Below are 19,005 nucleotides of genomic sequence, written 5' to 3'. Positions count from 1 at the left end.
GTGTAATAAGCGGACTTGGCAGCACAGCGGCGCGGGCCTTCGACGCAGCCGGCGTCATAATTCGGCGACGTAACAAGATGGCGGATCGCAGGGTGTGCTTATATTTCCTTCTTTGTCGTTATTGCATTGCAATTTGGTGTAGACTGTTCCTACACCCAATATGTAAGCCCTTTATTGCCTTGAATGTTTGCTAATTAGTAAGGGATGCTTTATTTGGGTGCATATTCGTTTTGTTTCCACAGATCCCTGTAACAATTCAGAAAGGCAATTCTTTATCTGACGGACTTTTTGTACTGTACATTTCTTCAAACCTAAAAAGCCTTTGCAACAGAAATGGCTTTAATAAATGCAGGGCAGGTACAATTATACAATGCATAAGTCCCATAAATCTACAGATGTTGTATGTTTCAGGGTTTTAATGTTCGCAGATGTGGCCTGGACTGCGTTATCGCTGCCTTTACTGTGGAATTACTGTATAGTGGGAAAATGAAAATCCTGTAAATCCTGTTTCAGTCGCAGATATACAGAGATTTGCACAAGATGCAGGATCATTAAAACCAGAACAAACAGACTAAACAACAGATTAAACAACTCCTACCCTGGTGCCATCAGGGCACTTAATGTCATCTAATCCATCTTTCCACCTTTAATTCCATTTCTTTTTCATGTGCAATAGGGTTTCTACCTCACCCTTTAATTAAAATGTTATATCATATTTGAATTATATTAGTATGTGTCTTCTTTTCAGATAGCTTTTTTTTCTACACAGTATTTATGACACCTGTCCAGGCTCACTGACTACACCTAATTTTGCTGTACTTGATACAATTCTCAGATTCATCCATTTGCAGTGTGCAGGATGCTGCTCAGCAATTACAACTTCTTCACATGCTTGGGAAACAACACCCACTGCCTCAAGAAGCACAGACTCTCGCATTCCAGAGACAGTCATGGTCTCTGTAACTCATAAAGCAGTAATGACGTCCCCCACATCTATAGAAACACCAGCTGATGGAAACACCAAGGGTGATGGTTAAAAGCATTGTGAAATTCTAGTGAACAAATGCAGTGTGAAGAAGCACATGGACCGAAAGCAGCTAGTGCAAAAAAAAAAAAATACAGATTGTGACTTCTCCCAGTAAATCTGTCAGTCCAGTCACATGCAACACAAACATGCGTCTGAACTTCAACTTCCTCTCCTTAAATAACTATATCTGTCTTTGTGGAATGCCTCTCAGAAGCTGTGGGTTTCACTGTACTGGAAGGATGAAGCAACACAGTGGCCGTTAATGGTAGCATAATTTAGTGCTTTATTAATTAAGTTTGTTGTACATTCATAAAAGGCCTGTGCACAGAATAATCAAAAGGTGAACGCGATTTTGTGGATATTATACAATAAAAATTGGGTAAAATATTTGGAAAATATGGAGATTTGTAGTGGGGGACATTAAAAAAAATGCAGGAAAAGGTCATGGGACATTTTGGCTAAGAGGTTTTTTGGTTGCGTCTTATTGAGTCACAGGATGCCCCAGTAATCCCTAAAAACAAGTAGGCACTAATTTGGAGCCTCTGACCACAACATAAAAATAATCCCACCAAATAATGGCTCTTTGATTAATCAGTGGTTGCTAATTCCTCTGTATTGCTTTATGGGCTTACATTTGAGAAGCATGCTTTCAAAATATTATTTTCTTGAATATTCATAGATTACACAAACAGTATAAAATAGTCATATGGAGGCAGAATTGTTTTTGACATTATAAGAAAATTGGTGTTTGCTCGAAAAAAATATATTAATTTTGAAACGACGTTATATTGAAACCAAGGCATGGCACTTTAGTGTCCTTTTAAAAGAATCTCACAGATGAGATTCTGTCAGTGGCGATTCAATTTCTTAAGCCTTCTAGTTGCATAGTACATTGTTTGACTTCACAAGGCAATAAATTCTTTGGTGCCTCAGTTTATAACAAGTTCACTACCTGAGCAGATTGAGTACCGCACTATATTGGAGGCTGCAACGCTCAGTTTCCTCTTTGCACTTTTTCATATATACACACACATATATATCTATATACACACAAACCTTTCTCAAAAGAATACACCCTCTTTTGTCTATTTGTGTCTAAGTCTGGGTGTAGTGTTAAGCATATACGAAGGCTCAATGGGCCAGTTTTCATTTATGGATTAAACCTAGTCCTAGATTAAAAAGTGGAGTTCTCCATTCAAAATTGCTTTTATTGTAGGACTAGACCTAACCCATGAATGGGAAAATTATATATAATGTGCCCAGCGGAGATTGAAGAAAGATCACTGGACCCATGTGACGATCTACTGATCCTACAGTAACCATCGGGAAGCTTGCTGAATTTGGTTTGTGTTTGGGGAAAAAAAACAAACAATATTTTGGGGGCAAGACTTTCTTTGTAATGTAAATGTCATTGCCAACAAACGTATCCCAATATTAATTAGTTATTTAGTACATAAAAAGGCACATTATACATTACAAGACTTAAGCAAATTTTTTTTTTTTTTTTTTACTTAACCACATTCTTATACCCTTTTCCCCCCTCTCCCCTATCTTCCTCAGACTTTCTTCCTGAACCTCAAACTTTGCATGTGCGTGAACACTTCTGTTCAATGAGGTCAGGAACTCTTGCATCAGTTTGTAGGGCCAGAGTAGAATTTCCTTAACATTCCCAACCCCTCAAGTGTCCAATACACCAAAACAGGCCTCATGAGAACAGCATTCCCTTCAGAAGAAAAATAATCAGGCTAATTTAGTCTGTAAAATCCCCACATTGGTGAAACTCAAAAACATTTTAACATTTAAACTTCCTCTCTAGAGGCAAAATCCATCTGCATGGAGACCAAGCACAAAGAGATAATCAGTGAACTGAGGGGGACAATTAACAGTGAACACATTTAACACATTTAACCCTGAATTTCCTTAACAGCCAAGGTTATCTTTCCAACAATTTATTTCCCCCCAGAAAAGTAAGAGATTCTGAAAATACACACCTAGTTGTTATTCCTTGGCTTCAAATATAAAAATCACAACATTCAAAGAACAGTATTAATCTCCAAAAAACACAGAGCTTTGTGTGCAGTGATTGCTGAACAGGAGAGCAGATCTGGAATGACATTCCGCATGGAGTCAGGAAGTTCCTGGTGGCTCCCATCATCTTGAGTTGAGTCGAGGAGCCGTCTAAAGGGTGGATAGAAATTAAATAATAAAAATGTAATCTGGTTGATCAATATTACTGCACTAAATATAATAAACATAAAAAAACAGTACAACGTTATTTTATACAGTGCAGAACAGTATTCAAAAGAATTAATTACTTATTAACACTTACCACAGAGAGATGGCCATTCTTAGCCTTGGCAATTAAGAGCTCTGAGCCAGCAGTGAAGTCAATGATCCCTTCTTTTCCATTGTTAATGGAAAACTTTATGCTGTAGTGACAGGTCATTAAAATTAGAAGCTTACTCAAATGTTGCCACATATTACACATAAATTGGGAGCAAGGCAGCACTAAAGAATTCTAACACACTGACCTTCCCGGATTGATATTGACGCTGTTGATTTTGTCCGCACAAATAACTACTTTTGTTAGCGTTTCAATGACATGGTCACTCTGAAGCACCACATCGCCCTAAAAGGAGAGATTTTAAAGTAGTACATGAAATCTATTGCAAACGCACTGAAGGGGACATCCCGTCAGTCCCCAGAACCTTTTGTAATCACCTTCTGTTTGTTATCATCAGAGGTCACATGGAGCACGAACATCCCATCACTGAGAGAGCTGACAGAGATCCCTGTGGAAGAGGCATGAAACCAAGAAAGCCATTGTTAGTAATACCAGTTTGCAACAATGTAGCAAAGCAGCATTCACTACTGTTTATGCTCAGAACAGCTGCGTCCAAGGAAAGCTTGGATTTTGAGGAAAGCTTGTCTGACTAGTCCATGCAACAATTCCAATTTAAACTCCTGAATACCCAGTTTAAATGGACACCTTTCTGACCTTAATTTCTCACCTTTCAGAGAGCTGTAGTCGATACGCTGCTTCAGTTTGGCATCTTCCACAATGAAGGCACTGTCTCCAGTGAGGACGAGCTGACGGGACCGTGATTTGTATCCTTTTCGGTCATATTTGGTCACTGGGACTGCATACTGCACACATAAAGATTGGACATCTTTTCGTAATACAACTCATACAATGTTAAATGCAGTGATATAGTGCTTGCTCTGGTCTTACCTTCATCTTTTCACTCCCTAGAGACTGGAGCAATTTAGGGTTGATGTCTTCCCAATCTAAAGAAATGACAAGAGACTGATTAGTACATTCTAGTTTGACTAATTTGTATGAAAATATGCCACGGTTCAAAAACGAACATACTTAGCCTGGTGCTCACAAAAAGCTTGGATACACTCTGAGGGTAGTTGTCTTTCTTGTCCTTGAAGATTTCGCTTGCGACCATTTTCTGCTCCAGCTAGATTGAGATGCAGTAAATAAAAAATGGGAGTCAGCATTAAACTGCCAACCTTGCAATAATCAAGCACTTCAGTTCTCCCATACCTGATGCTTCCATTCTGAGTTGATATTCTTGCAGTACTTCCACACCATGTTCTGCATACACAACCTCTGGAGATGCTCTGATGCCTGTTCAGACACACACTTTTGGTCAAGTCATCATCTGAGCAGTACGATATTGAGCTCAGGGCTCTGCTGGGTTGGTAAAAAGTTGGGATACCTCAACAAGAGCAGGTGGAGGAGTGGGCCAGCTTTTGTCCAAGACTGTTTTGGGGAGGTTCCTAATCAGATTCATCAGGAAGGAGAAGCGCACATAGTCCAGAAAGTACTCGTTTTCTGGGCAACGTGGTTGGTGGCGGTAGATGAAACCCTTGATGAACCTGTGGGAATATAAAGAAGGTTTAGAGTTCAAATACTCAAATTTTAAAGATAAGCCATGATCTTTATAGATGTATTAAAACAGCGCGCACACCTCCGGATGACATCGGCAGACTGCCTCCTACGCTGTGCCTGCCGACGAGCTAAAATGCCTCTCCACCATGCTTGCACAAGGATAGCTGTTAGTTCATACAAAAAAATACATTGTTAGCTTGATCACCTCACATCAGACATCCAGTGGTGCGTCACTGTATAGCAGCAAATACAGGAAAGCCAGTTCAAATTAATTTATTTGATACATTTCTGTAGTCCAGGAACTCCTTAGCAATAGACAAAGTAATTAATAAAAAAACAAAAGTCAGGCAGACAGACCAGTGAGCTGCCTTACCAGAGTGCTTCATTTTGCGGTACTTAGCCTTCTGTCGGCAGCCCTTCCAGCATGCTTGCAGTTTGGTTGCTGTGGAAATTCACATTGATACAGAATATTATCACACACACACAATTTTTATATATATATATATATATATATAAATAAAGTTGTTATAGAAATGTATTTTTAGATTTTAATTATTTATTACCTAGAGTGTGCTTCCTCGTCTCTAAGGCATCTTCTGTGGCAAATAGTGTCTTCGGGAAACGGATGAAGATCTTGGATCTGTTTAAAATAAATAAATAACCACACATAAGCACAAAACAAAAAGTATAATTGTTAGGTTTCTTCACAAATTCACAAAATAATAATAATAATACATTTTACCAACCTGCCGAGCTTGTACTCTTCAGGTTTGTATCCAAGGTGTTTGACCAGTGTGGACACCCCATCTACAAGACGGCCGTCCCAGCTTGGCCAGGTGTCTGGGCACAGGGACTTGTACCTATAAAAACAAAAATGTACTCAATAAAAAAAAACAAAAAAACACTGTAAGGGTTGTGGTGGCCAAGGGGATCATGAACAACAATCCCATACTTTTGAATCCTGTTTTTATGACTAAATCTGCCAATGAAAAGGTAATGAGGTGGGAAATCGTCAATGAAGGCTATAATGAATGTGTAGGGTGACCTTTGTCAGATACTGACCTCTGCAGGAAGATCTCATAGCGCCGGCGGTATGCAAATCCAGCTCTCCTCACTCTCAGGTTCTCCATCAGTCCCAGGTATTTCACCTGGTGCCGTATTAGAACCTCATCAAAGCGCCCTGCAGACAGTGGGGTTTGTCATTCCGAGATGAACAGCCACAACAAAAGCAAAGTACATGTGTTGGCAAATAAAAACCCAAGAAATCATACCAGAACCCACCTCAAAAAACAGAGCAACTAACTTAGACAGCAACAATAAATAACACACAAAAGGGCCACTCAGCCCACACACATTGGGACACTGATAGGCTGAAAGACAAAGGCGATACTGTACTGAATGTCTACATAGCACAAAAACACAAACACCAGGCTACTGTGCCTTTCTGAGGTCACTACTCACATGGCGCATGTTACACTACTTTCTCAACCCATCCCATTTTTAATAAACAGACAGACATCAGCAGTGGTTCACATACCTGCTTGCTTGGCATCGTTGGGCTTGATGCAGCGGACATACGACGGCTCTTTAGACATCAGGATTTCCATCAACTTAGCCAGGCTGTTCTTAAATTGTGTAGCTGCCTGGAAGCAGCAACAATGACAGGAGTCAAGAGAGAACACAGGACACTGAGAACGAGAGCAAAGAGTCGTAGCAGGGAGACGGGCAAAACACAACTGCCAGTGTGCAGATCTGCCCAGGCACTGACTGCGTGTGTGCAACTTAGGGGGTGGAAGGCAGTTAGTACGCCTGCCCCTCAACAGATCAACAGTGCATACAAACACTCAACAGCAGCAGCCCACCCACTGCCAGCCAATGGGATAGAGCCTTGTGGGTAAAAGAGTGACGAGTCCTGCTTGGAAAAAGTGATAAAATGGTGGGCGACTAGGAGTCAGGGCATTCTTCTCATTGTAGGCAGCGAAGCAAAGATTCCCAACGATTCCTGCATCTCATTTAGCACAGGCCGAAGCCGCTGGGAAAGTCATTTTATAAACAATTGGTCGATTGATCAGCACTGTTTTCTCATTCTTACCGTCTCAGGCCGCTTTTTGTCCGTCAGCTCCTCTCTGTCAAAGCACTGGGTGAGAATCTTGTTCTCAGATAAACACATAACCTACAATTGGCAAACAACCAAACACACAGACAGATCAGCTCAATCCAAAATCTTTAACCTGATAGATATGATCCTTTAAAAGCTTTGTGTTCCTACTTCTTTCAGGTTCCTGAACAGGAGATCATTATTCTTATCAAGAAAACCTGGAAAATAGAGTGAAAGGAACCGATGAAAAAACTCAACTGAACTCTGATGATAAACTAAATACTCCAGGCCTGCATATCTCTCCCCCATCTTTTGAAAAGTTCGGTCCCACCACTCACCATTCACATTATAGTTGACCTCTCCAGCGTAGTGAATCATTCGGAAATCCTCGCGGCCCATCATCTTTCGCGTTTTCCCATCTGCCAGCTTGTGACTGGAACCAAAGGGACAAATAATGTCATTGGATCAATGTAATGTACTGTTCAATAGAAAATGTCTTGACTGAGGAATGTTTTGATTTTGTGATGTTGGGCAGATATGGCCATGTTGCACTGGAATTTGGTCTGAATGGTCCAATTGGAATTCCAACAATGTCTAACTGCTTTTCAGAACTGATATAAATCGGAGAGGGGAATGAACTTACGTCACAAAATGGGCGTGACCCCCCAAAGTTTTTTCCAACTTCTCCAAGAATGTGAGGTCACTAGCATCCCCAGGCCTAAGACACTCTTCATCCTGATTGTTAAGTGGAGAATTAAAAAATGAGGAGTGAATGGAAGAAAACAATAAGCAATCCCAACACAGAGGAAGTGAGAATTAAAAGCAAAAATGACAAACATGCTAACCAAAATTGAGATGATCCCCTTGAACTTCTCTTCAACCAGATCACAGATGATCTTGTTGTTGAAATATTGCACAGGTTCCCACTGGAAAAAGAATAGAACAATCAAAGTAAACTGCACCTGGTAATTCTTTCTAGTAGATTTTCGTTTATAAAACAATATACATATATTTAGAATTATTATTTTTATATAAATAAATGTTTTTTTCAACAGTTCTACAACATTAGTTACTGTTGTTTTATAAAAGCAAATATTGATATGGAATGTAAGGAATCCCGGAACTTAAGCAGTCTTAGCCCCCAGCAGACACGCCCACAGGGGATTACAGTCCATCTTTTCAGACAGCAGGTGGGGACTGAGACGTTAGTGTGACATCAACATTTCCAGTGAGCAACACTGGGCACTGTGATGCACTGTGACAGCAGACGCACACAGCGACCCTCCCACCACCCCACTCACTGTCTGCTACAAAACAGACGAAGCGCATGCAGTTTTAAATAATGTTCCCAGTTCCATATCTACTGCTAATGGATTGATACAAAATTAGTGGTGCATGTACTGTGCAAGGAAGGTCTATGTATGGAAATGCAAGCAGTCAATGCATAAAAACGATGTCTAAAAATATTAATTATAATTAGGTATGAAAGTAGAATCAAAGTTGCAGGTGTGTGTTGCTGTGTTTTCTCACCGTGATGCCTTCAGCTTCATACTCCTCCTGCTCAGACTTCAAGGTTAGCTCAATAAACAGCTGCTGCAGCTTCTCATTACAGTAGTTGATGCAGAACTGCTCAAAACTACAGGGGAAAAGAAAGAGTCATGAAAATGGAGAGTCAAAAGATTACTTAAGGGAAGGAAATAGATACTTCTAATGCCTCAACATTGATTTCAAATCAAAGTTTTGCATGGCAGTGTATTTAAAAAAAGGAATTCTCAAACTGATATTTAAAGGAAGGCTGAATTATTGTAAGTGGACGGATCTACCTGTTGTTCTGGAACACTTCAAAACCGTAGATATCCAAAAGCCCAATGACAGATGCATTTTTACTGGTCTCCTGCAAAACAAAACTGACTCACTTAAAAATAAAAAAGGAAAATGTGTACAATATCCACAAGGGGGAGCCAAATATCAGGTCCTCCGCTGAGGCCACATGCATTCAGCACGCTATCAAGTGTTGAGTGGCTACTTCCTGTGACACAGGGACAGCCAAGTCTGTTCCCAGAAAGGTTTTGTTGGAGCTGGATGGGAAGGTGGGGGGGCATTTCCTTAGCACATTGATTATAAATCACCCAATTACATCAGAAGTCAGCCTATTGCAAAATAGTACATGAACGCAAGCAAGCTCGAAACTGCCTGCCATGTTTGAAATGTGATAGTAAAGTGACACCTTGAAGGCCAGAGAAGCGTTGATTTTGTTGACCAGCCAGGTAAAAGTGCGTCCATACACAGCCTTAGACAAAGCGTCCCGTGCTGCGCCTGCCTGTTCCTGGTTCAGTGGGCTCATCAGCTACCAAACACACACACACACACACACACACACACACACACACACAGGAAGTCATGAGCCTGCTGAATAAGATATAAAAATGCATCACATGGGCACACCCTGGAAATGTCACTCAACATAATATTAACAACTTCCTACTGACCTCCTCGCCTTTGGCAATGATCTTTTTGTGTGTGAGAGCCTCTCTGAGAACAGATCCATCCACATTCAACAACTGCAATAGGACGTAGAGCAGAGTATGTTTTTTTGCGTGCACCATGTGCTGTGCTGTGTATCACAATGACGATCACTTCACTTTCACATTACTACACTACTTAATGACTAGAAAAACGAATACTGTATAATATAATAACAATGAATGAAACGTGGAGTTAATCCGTTACCCTGGCCAGATATTTAATCTGCGTGTCTGTGGTGATGTAAGCATTCCCACCGTCTTCTCCTCCAAACTGGACATTCCCCAAGTGTAGCACACTGGCAATGATGTTCAGCAATTCCTAGGGGAGGAAGGAGGGGGGGGTGTCAGAATCTGTAGGAAATGTGGTGAAAATACCACCAGCCCGGTGAAGATAAGATTAATGTTAATTAAATGGCTGCATGGACAAATGTTATCTTTCACTGTTTAAGGGTGCTTGTCCACTGGAGACACAATACGATGCTATCAAGCACACACAATCGACCCCTTTTCCTCTGTGTATCTCACAGGCAACAGGATGGGCTGGAAGCCCAAACTCTGCGTCACACCACACAATCAATCACCCTCACAGCCACAGCCCTAAACCCACCAGCTCTCTGCACCGTCTCAGCACAAAAAAGCAAAATACAGTGAAAAAAAATTGCAGAAATTTGAAGATTTCTGAAAAACAACATCCTTATCGAGGCAAGGTTGAGATGCTTTCAAAGACAGTTGACAAAAGATTGTATCATATGTTTTACATCCTGGGGAATGGGGAAATTAAGCTGGTTCAGAAATTAATAATGCAAAATTTCCATACAAGCCAGATTAACCAAGGTAAAAATTTTCTGCAGTAAAAGTACGTTTAGATATCGACATGATTATTTTCCTTAAAATGTACTGAAACATCAAAAGTGAAAGTACAATAACTATTAAAATGATCATATACTTATATTTAAAACCTTTATGAGATGCCCTTATCCAGAGCAACTTAAAATCAGTAGTGACAGGTACAGTCCCCCTGGAGACACTCAGGGATAAGTGTCTTGCTCAGGGACTGTGGCTTCAGACCACCTTTATATTTTTGACACAGACAGTCAGACAGTTTGGAAGCTGAATCTGTGAAAATTGCTAGAATGCTAGAACTGAGTGGGAGTTACTGCACACTTGCCAATATTGAGAACTGATGCAGAATTGAATTGGATAAAATAGCTTTAGCCTGCTACTGCCATTATGGATAGCGGCACTTTCATAACCTGTCTAGATAGCTTTGTTGAGAAACTAGCCATCAGAAATTTAACAGAATTAATAATTCTTTTATTCCTGTAGCTTCTTCCTGTTGATCTGGTATGGCAGCAGGTGCTGCAATAATTGTGTCTCTCTTACCTCCACTTCATCATCACTGAAGCCAATGACAGTCAGGGCCTTTCTGACAACTTTCCACTCATTGCGGTCATTTATGGAGCTGACTTTGGGGCACTGTCCCTGAAACCAAAACACACACACACACAGAACGTTTTTACCAGCTGCTCTACAAAAAACAAGCTAAACGCATGTATCACATACACCAAATGTCTTTCACTTTCTGCCTGTCACAGAAACACAATCATTTAAACTGTCACATAACCATAACCATACAGGTCAACCATACAGGTTATAAAAACATCTACAGTTTTTAATTTATTCTTATTTATGAGGAATTTACAGACATGTTACAGGTATGTCACATTTATGATAAAAAGAAATCTTTTAAGACCAATTAGTGTAACATTACACAGAAATGATTGACAAGATTAAACTTAACACTGTGGAGGAGTAACAACACAGCAATCAGTTGAGATCTGCTGACTCTCAGCAGGCAGCGGATAGACATAGAAGCAGGGGTGGCAACTCCACACTTCCTCTTTTAAACACCAGGAGGGAGGGGGGGTATAGCCCTCTGTGTGTGTCTGTTTCGTGTGTGTGCGTACTTTGACTAGGTACTGGTACTGCTGAGGGGTTCTCTCCAGGCCCAATCTGCGCAGCAGGTCCTCCTCACCACCCTCAATCAGCTGGTAGAAGATGTGAAAGTTGCGCTCGCCGTGACTCTGGTGCACAACACGAGACTTTTCCAGCAAGTAGTTGATAATGTGGCCTCCAACTGGAGCACCCTGCCATTGGGGAAAGAAGGAGCAGGGGGAGCGAGAGGAGGGAGTGACGCTGGGTTGCTGAGGGAAGCATGCATATATACAGGCGGGGTGGACAAACAACCCCAAAATCCAAAAACCATGGAGATTCACATGAGGAAAAAGAATAGGGTGTGTAAACACAAAAAAGTTATAATCCCGAATAAAGAAAAATATTCTGAGCATTTCTTTAAAAAAAAATTTTTTTTTTTTTTTTAAATGATCTCACCTTGAAGTCAAACTGGATGTCCATGTATTTACCGAAGCGGCTGGAGTTGTCGTTGCGCAGGGTCTTGGCATTTCCAAAAGCCTCAAGGTAAGAATATATGAAAGTGGCAGTGAATTAAAAGTCAGAAGATGAAAGAGATGGACAAAGCGAGGGACAAGGCATGCTGTGATCTCTTCTCTTTCTCGGGCGGCAGCAGTTTACAAGGCTGACTTTGCACCCCTGCACATCTGTCAAACATCTGGACACAACAGCATCCCCGGTCCAAAGTGCAGCATCTGCGCACACCAGCATTCTCAGACATCCTGCCCACTGAACTGCAGTTCAAACGCACCACACACATTAATGGCACTCCTAAACCAAACATGGGGGTCCAGATGCCAACCCGGACACTCTTCTCCCAGCATGAGTGAACTTGCCAGCCAGCTATACCTGTGGTGTGCCCAGATTTAACTCCTAAAAGAAAAAACCCACCAATACCACCGCACCCCTCATCCACATATACAAGGCCATTCTGCACCAGGAAGACTAGTGAACTAGGAAGCCGAATGTAAGCATGCATTTTCTGGCGGATGGGATCTTACCTCCAGCACGGGGTTAGACTGAAGCAGTCGGTCCTTGACTGTCTCCACATGCCCGCTTGCTGGGCAAGTGACTGCGTAGTACTGGAGGACCTTTTTGGACGCTTCTGTCTTGCCAGCCCCACTCTCCCCAGAAATAAGAATGCACTGGTCCCGCCTTTCTGTGCGCATGGAGCGGTATGCATTGTCAGAAATGGCATAGCTACAGGGCAGAGACAGAGAAAAGGGACTTGATTATTGTTCTTATTATTTTTGATGCAAATTGCATTGTCTGTTAGACGTTCTACAGTCGGTGGAATGCCTTAAACACAGATATATTATCACAGAGAAGAAAGTACACACCTCACATTTTTGTAAATATTTTATGATATCTTTCCTTGGGACAACACAGACTAAACACACAGACATTAATGTCTAAACTGCTGGCAACAAAGGACAGTAAACCCCTAAGTGAAAATGTCCAAATTGTGCCCAATTATGGATGTATACAAGCTATACACTGACTACATTACATTCTACCATGTCATAGCTTCAGTGTTGTCCCAAGGAAAGATTTAATAATGTGAGGAGTATACTCACTTTTGTGAGATACTGTAGATTAGAATCAAAGTACTCTCTATTTTTTCATATCCACATGAATAATGACAAGTGTCTATAATGATAAGTTTGGAGGAACCAATCATTATATATTACAATATGCTTTGGAAATATTAAAAAAACCACAATGAACAATAAACCAGATATGCTTTTGCAGAAAAGCATATTTTGCAAAAAACAATGACAACATAATTTGATCCTTCATTTGGTACATTATTACTAAACACAAAGGGAGGAGCTGAAGGCAATTTTAAGACAGAATGCAGTGATTAAAAAAAATCTGAATTTAGAAGTCAAAGCCACTTATAGACAATATGATATTTTAGAGTTAAGTGTCATACTTGTAGACACCCAATACTACTACTACACTTATCAGGTCTGTACCGATCAGAAATATCCTAAAATGTATTGCACATTCATCATTATCATGTGTGTATCAATGGTTTTCATTGTATTACATGATACTCTGTGTTTCCCACCACTATGCATACATAAGTTCAGGAAACCATTTGTCATCATGACCTGAGAGTGGTCCACTGACGATCTAATTTGTTATTCCAGGCTCTGCTACAAGCTAAGATAACCACTACACAGATATCCACTAATGGGCCAGAGCGCTTTAATTCCTCCTACACAGTGTATCATTATAAAGAACTTCCTCTCTCTTTCTACCTGACAAAACACTAAACCAGCCCTCTACTTGGCCAGACCATAAATATTCGGCTTCGCACTAGAGAGACAGGAAATCACGAGGTAAGTCTTGGAACGATGAGCTCACACCAGAGCCTCAATTCATGATGCCATTCCACTTTCACGACGCCCGCAAACTGCCTACATCTCGAAGGAATCCCCACGTCACCTAGCAACCGTGTCAACAGGGCACGTAAACATGGTGCTGATGCGCTCTTTATCAGTCTGATGCCTATTGAGGTGGGAGGGAATTCGGAATCTCTTACTCACATGTGGGGCGAGACCTCGTAGAAGTTGACACCCCGGTATCTCTCCATGTGCTGCTTGGTGTAGATTTCCAGGTCCTTGTAGGGGTTCACTGACACCAGCACTGAACCAATGTAGGTCTGAAGGGTTGTTAAAAAAAAAAAAAATCACGAAAAGCTGAAGCAAACCAAAGAAAAATCAAGATGGGTCGGTTTCAAGTATATTAAAGGTCCCTCTCAAAAGTATTTTTTTATGGCTGGTAACCAGAGTAACAAGTCAAAACACAAGAAGAATTTAACTACTTAGCCAAGTAGAAAAGTTTGTGAAAATTGAATTAGCTGACAGGGAATATCTAATATGCTAATGAGACACATGATAATAAGACATAGGGCATTTTTCGCGCTACATTTTCTCAACAGAAATTAAAATGAATTCTTCCTCTACCAGCCACAGTTAAACAGCTAACCAGCCCGTGTGTGTATTTAGTTTCAAACAACTCAAACAATGGTGTTTTACAATATGGTGTTTTAGCTTAGCAAGCTTGCCGCCTGTCTCAGGCCCAGTGAAATACAGGCCAGGATCCCACTCAAATTCCAGTATAAGAGAAGATGGGGTGATGGCGTAGTCTTACGTAAATCAGGTTCTCCTTGAACCTCTTGCGGAGGTTCTCGATGAAGGCCACCTCGCTGGTGTGGTTCTCCAGCAGGACAAAGTCCTGGACCCCCACCCGGTCTCTGGCCGTCAGGGCGCTCTCCATCATTGCACGCACCCCGTCGTTAACCACCGCCTGGGGATGGGAGAGCAGCACAGCCAAATGGAGATGTTTAAGAATCAAAATATAAGAAAGTAAAAAAACGGTTAAAAAGCAGCAGCCCTAACAATAATACATGTAAAACCACTAAGAAAAGATTGCATGTCCCAACTGCACCAGACAGTGAAAACTTACATCCCTCAGCTCAAGAGCAAAGCCCTTCTCAAATATGGTGGCCTGAGTTTTGCGCATCTGATTGCGAATCAGACTCAGATCCATGGCCTCCTCCGCGACGTTCCCAAAAAAAAAAAAAAAAAAAAAAAAGTTCTAGGATGTTGTAGGCAGCTCGTACACGCTTGTGCCTCCACGAGAACTCACTTCACATCAGTGAAGACCTCTTTGTAATACTGACTACAGAGGATTTACTGTAATGCGGCCCTTGGGCGACACACACACACACACACAAACTCTTGCTCAGATGCTGAGACGCTGTCAGAGCGACACACACACGAACATGCAGCGCCCGGGCTGTTGTTGTGATATTGACACAGCAGAACTGGCCCTCTGGAGAGGGAGGGCGCACCTGAGGAAGGTTTTTAATTAAGGACAGGTGGGGCTGGAGCAGACGAAAAAAAAAATACGAACTGCCAAACATCCTTCTAGAACACAGGGAACAATAGGAACGTCAAGATCCAAGTGGTGATCACACTCATAACCAGTCAACTCTGTCATTTTTGTTTTAGTTGAAGCCCGCGCCTCACGCCCAGTCTCTCTTTCTCTCGCCAAATTGGATCATAATAAAGCCACAATAAGGGACATGACAGATGGTCAACAATGGTGGAACAATGCGGCTAAATTTTCCCTAAACAAACTACCCTTATGCAAACACCCCAGCATCAACTATTCAGTCGTACGTAATGTGCATGCACAGTCGGTCCGAGACAAAGCCTAACACAGCAGGACTTTCAGCATGGAGGCCGTACTGTGTCTGTGTGTGAGGGTTATGAAATCCTTCTTCGTGCATGAATTGGTTTTTAATAATGAATGCGCATAATGCAATTAAGAGGCATAACAAGAAGGCATCCTTTTCCCATGTGTACAGCATGTAAACACTGGTGACTGAATTTGTACTGAGCTTTTTGTCATAGGAACATTCTGAAACAACTGTTTAGAAAGACGTGCCTATTTCCTAATTTGTCATTTCAGGGAATGTTGAATGGGAGCGTTAACATTATCTCTGTGCGTGTGACTCAGCTTTTCCCGGGTCATCCAGTGCCTCACCAGCCTGCGAAAGGGCCGCCGGTCCTCACATGTTCTCCAAGGGCTCATTACAGGTTCATTAATGTGCTCCGGCATGAGTTATCTGATGATCTCCTTTCACATACAATAGCTCCAACGTCCTGATATTACAGCTGCAGAATGGTGGAAAAGGGCCAACACAAGCGGTCTAATGAGAAAGGAACCCCCATTCCATACCCCCTTTCCTCTCTACGTTCTCAGAGCCCCTGCTCCATGACTTCATTGTGCTTTTACAGTTCTGCTTTCCTGCTCTCACCATCTCCCCCTTGCCTTGTGCTGGACAGGCGAAGCACCAACACCCACTTGCTACCTACACCTACGAGCAGTCACACTTTCCAGGGTAAGAGGAACTACATGGAGGCCAGAGATGAAGGATAGACCTCACCTCACTCCACTCACATCTCACCAATTCAGGCCTATTAGGTTTGTGTTGGCCTGCTACCCACAAACACAGAAAGAGACAGAGCAATATGATGACCAGTGACCTTTGAAAGAGAATAGGTTGAGCTGATTATTTAAATCAGTAGCTCATCCATGTACATGATTGGCTGACATAAAAATAGTTGTCTCATATATTTTTTCCCAGACCTGTAATTACACACACAAACATATATACACGCACACACAACTATTTTCTGTTTTTCTGTTTTGTGTCTCTGTTTTGTAGACATGGTTCTAAGATTAATTTGTATAATAAAGCAATAAAATTCTTACATTTATATTAAAGTTGAGGTTACTTGAGCTGGTGAAATTTTTACTGTATTGACCAAGTGATTAAGCGATGAGCGTTTGGTCATCTCTCTTCTGTTCACTGATTGATTTTTCTTCTCTCGCTCTCATGCTCTCATAAATTACTCCCCCGTTTGTTTTTTTTCCCCCAATCAATCTCTCTTCCTTCTTTCCTCATCTCGGGATCCAGTAAAGTAAAAGGTAAAGGGGCGTGTGGTTCAGCAACACAATGGAGCTCTTAGAGCTTTGACCTTCATACAGGCCACAACATGCAGCAAGGACAGAAAGCCTGAAAAAAAAAAAGCTCTTCATTGGACAGGCTGGTTTAAAAAAAAAAAATTTGCACCGTCAGCACTGGCTTATCGAGTTGCAGCGGCATCAATATCCCAGAGATGATATGCCAGCAAGAACAAACTGTTTCAGAGGTTCAAGTCATGATGTTCCTGAGGCCCAGAGAACCACATGTGACCGACCACAGCAGATAAATCAATATATTGCAATACTAGAACAGTGATACTCAATATGTTGCAGGAGAGATGTCGGTGTTACAAAGACAAGATTTGTGAAACTGAAGATGGAAAAGCCCTCAAGGCAAAAATCTTGAACAGCATTCAAAAAAAAAACCAAAAAAAAAAAAAACAGGTATTGCAACAGGTATTGTGATATTAGCATTCACTGCTCAATTTTGAATCATAGAGATTCAAGTTTCATCACACTGTCACTTTTGTGGGTCTTTCTTTGTTAGAAGTATCATTACAGTGTACAACAAAGCTGAAGGCTCAGCAAACAAAAAAAAAAAAGGTAGGTTATGCAGTCAACATAATAAAATGAAAAAAAGCAATGACCTGTGATGACAGAATTTCACATTCTCGGCTTCTCTGAACCATCTGAAGTTCATCCGTGTGGATGGTATTCCAACAGTCCCGAAAGAGTTCTGATGATGACCACTGGTTGGCTCCTTCTCGTTCGTTTGTGAAAATGATCATCTTGTGCAGATGCTTGTGATTACAACAAGGTTTCCTAAAAACTGCCTCCATCATAGTCTGAACAGTTTTTCATCTTGTTCTGATATATCGGTTTATTGTCCCAGACCTGAACGTCTTTTCACAGAAACGGGGGCATCTACTGGCCTCCAGCGCAAATGTGCAGTTGTCAAAACAGAAAGGGGTATTGTGTGGCTTCAGCATACGATGGCGGCGGCGGCAACACTGACTCGACAAAATAAAAACACTAAGGAGGCACTTTTTCCAGCAAGGGGGGATTCCCAGAGGCTCTCCGCTGAGCTGAGTCACAAGTTGAATGGCGGCCCGGGGTCAACAGCGTATATAATAAAAGCAGAACGGCTGCAGAACAAATAAGTGCTGAATATAACCCCCGTTGTCCTAGGGCAGCTTCAGGTTCGACGTCCCTCGGGGGTTGTTATGAGGTCCTGTCCCATGGCGGACGTACAGCTGGGGGTGCGGTTTGCACGCCGCGATTGGCTGGGATGGGCCGGGACGGGGCCTACATTCTCAGCTGGCCCGTGTCAGGCTGCGGTACAAATGGCTCAGACAGCTGTAACTGGCTCTGTATCAGCAGGACATTCGCACACGGACACACGCTGAGCTGCCACCCTGACAAAGGGACAGGTCGAGTGCAGTAACGGAGCTGAAGCCACCAAGACTGCCAAATCCTGAGTGGCTGTCATGATGAAATGAATTAGAGCCCATTAGTTACTACTCGGATTAGCGGATTAGAACATGAAGAGCAAAGGATGCAGGCCATGTTTCTCTGTAGTGATGTGTCCACTTACAGGCATGTCATCACCTGAACAAGTTTCAACCAGCGCCATCAGCAGAAACTCGAATGACTTCAGCCAGTCATCAGCAGAAACTGGCGTTGCCATCAGAATGTCTCGGAATGAAACAGATAAACCGGGACTGAGTGTACTGAGTGTGTCTGTGAGGGACAAACCACACCAGGCACATTATCTAACCTTTCGCAGGACTGTGTATACACAGTGAATGCATTTTGAAGCATTTGCACAGGTGCAGAACACAAACTTTCACCCATCGCCGACCTGGGGCGGTTTTCAGATACATTTTCCCTCCAGAACTTAACCAAAGAAGTTGTATGTACGTAAAGTCGTAAAACCAATGCAACATTAACAAGAAAACAACTACTTCCACTCTCT

At 41.9% G+C, this 19,005-nt stretch overlaps 1 protein-coding gene and 1 long non-coding RNA gene across 7 annotated transcripts in view; one reads left to right on the top strand and one right to left on the bottom strand.

Moving 5' to 3' along the window:
• The first annotated feature begins 55 nt into the window (after positions 1-55).
• LOC114768986 (uncharacterized) lies at positions 56-1,126 on the top strand. Its single transcript, XR_003743169.1, has 2 exons — positions 56-92; positions 836-1,126. It is a non-coding gene; the product is annotated as an uncharacterized LOC114768986 (long non-coding RNA).
• Positions 1,127-2,518: 1,392 nt separating this feature from the next.
• myo1cb (myosin Ic, paralog b) overlaps positions 2,519-19,005 on the bottom strand; it is a 30,964-nt gene continuing 14,477 nt past the window's right edge. For 3 of the 6 annotated variants that reach the window (XM_028961592.1, XM_028961596.1, XM_028961594.1), the window contains exons 2-32: positions 14,685-14,840; positions 14,078-14,193; positions 12,524-12,722; positions 11,943-12,023; positions 11,519-11,698; positions 10,935-11,033; positions 9,757-9,870; positions 9,516-9,587; positions 9,254-9,373; positions 8,850-8,920; positions 8,557-8,662; positions 7,872-7,952; positions 7,670-7,761; positions 7,365-7,459; positions 7,198-7,244; positions 7,021-7,101; positions 6,466-6,571; positions 5,991-6,108; positions 5,675-5,788; positions 5,492-5,568; positions 5,302-5,370; positions 5,008-5,092; positions 4,756-4,915; positions 4,581-4,664; positions 4,401-4,494; positions 4,260-4,315; positions 4,039-4,174; positions 3,749-3,819; positions 3,559-3,656; positions 3,357-3,456; positions 2,519-3,205 (exon numbers count right to left, since the gene is read on the bottom strand). In XM_028961592.1, the coding sequence (XP_028817425.1) occupies positions 3,179-3,205; positions 3,357-3,456; positions 3,559-3,656; positions 3,749-3,819; positions 4,039-4,174; positions 4,260-4,315; positions 4,401-4,494; positions 4,581-4,664; positions 4,756-4,915; positions 5,008-5,092; positions 5,302-5,370; positions 5,492-5,568; positions 5,675-5,788; positions 5,991-6,108; positions 6,466-6,571; positions 7,021-7,101; positions 7,198-7,244; positions 7,365-7,459; positions 7,670-7,761; positions 7,872-7,952; positions 8,557-8,662; positions 8,850-8,920; positions 9,254-9,373; positions 9,516-9,587; positions 9,757-9,870; positions 10,935-11,033; positions 11,519-11,698; positions 11,943-12,023; positions 12,524-12,722; positions 14,078-14,193; positions 14,685-14,840 (3,105 nt within the window). In that variant the 3' untranslated portion in view covers positions 2,519-3,178. Of the gene's footprint in view, positions 3,206-3,356; positions 3,457-3,558; positions 3,657-3,748; positions 3,820-4,038; positions 4,175-4,259; positions 4,316-4,400; positions 4,495-4,580; positions 4,665-4,755; positions 4,916-5,007; positions 5,093-5,301; positions 5,371-5,491; positions 5,569-5,674; positions 5,789-5,990; positions 6,109-6,465; positions 6,572-7,020; positions 7,102-7,197; positions 7,245-7,364; positions 7,460-7,669; positions 7,762-7,871; positions 7,953-8,556; positions 8,663-8,849; positions 8,921-9,193; positions 9,374-9,515; positions 9,588-9,756; positions 9,871-10,934; positions 11,034-11,518; positions 11,699-11,942; positions 12,024-12,523; positions 12,723-14,077; positions 14,194-14,684; positions 14,841-14,999; positions 15,108-19,005 lie in introns of those variants that run through there. The other 3 variants (XM_028961593.1, XM_028961597.1, XM_028961595.1) reach the window with 3 other exon arrangements.

Source organism: Denticeps clupeoides, chromosome 19, assembly GCF_900700375.1.
Source record: "Denticeps clupeoides chromosome 19, fDenClu1.1, whole genome shotgun sequence".
In the NCBI taxonomy this organism is placed as follows: domain Eukaryota; kingdom Metazoa; phylum Chordata; class Actinopteri; order Clupeiformes; family Denticipitidae; genus Denticeps; species Denticeps clupeoides.
The sequence above is the reverse complement of the archived record's forward strand: the minus strand, read 5'-3'. Positions and strand labels throughout refer to the sequence as shown.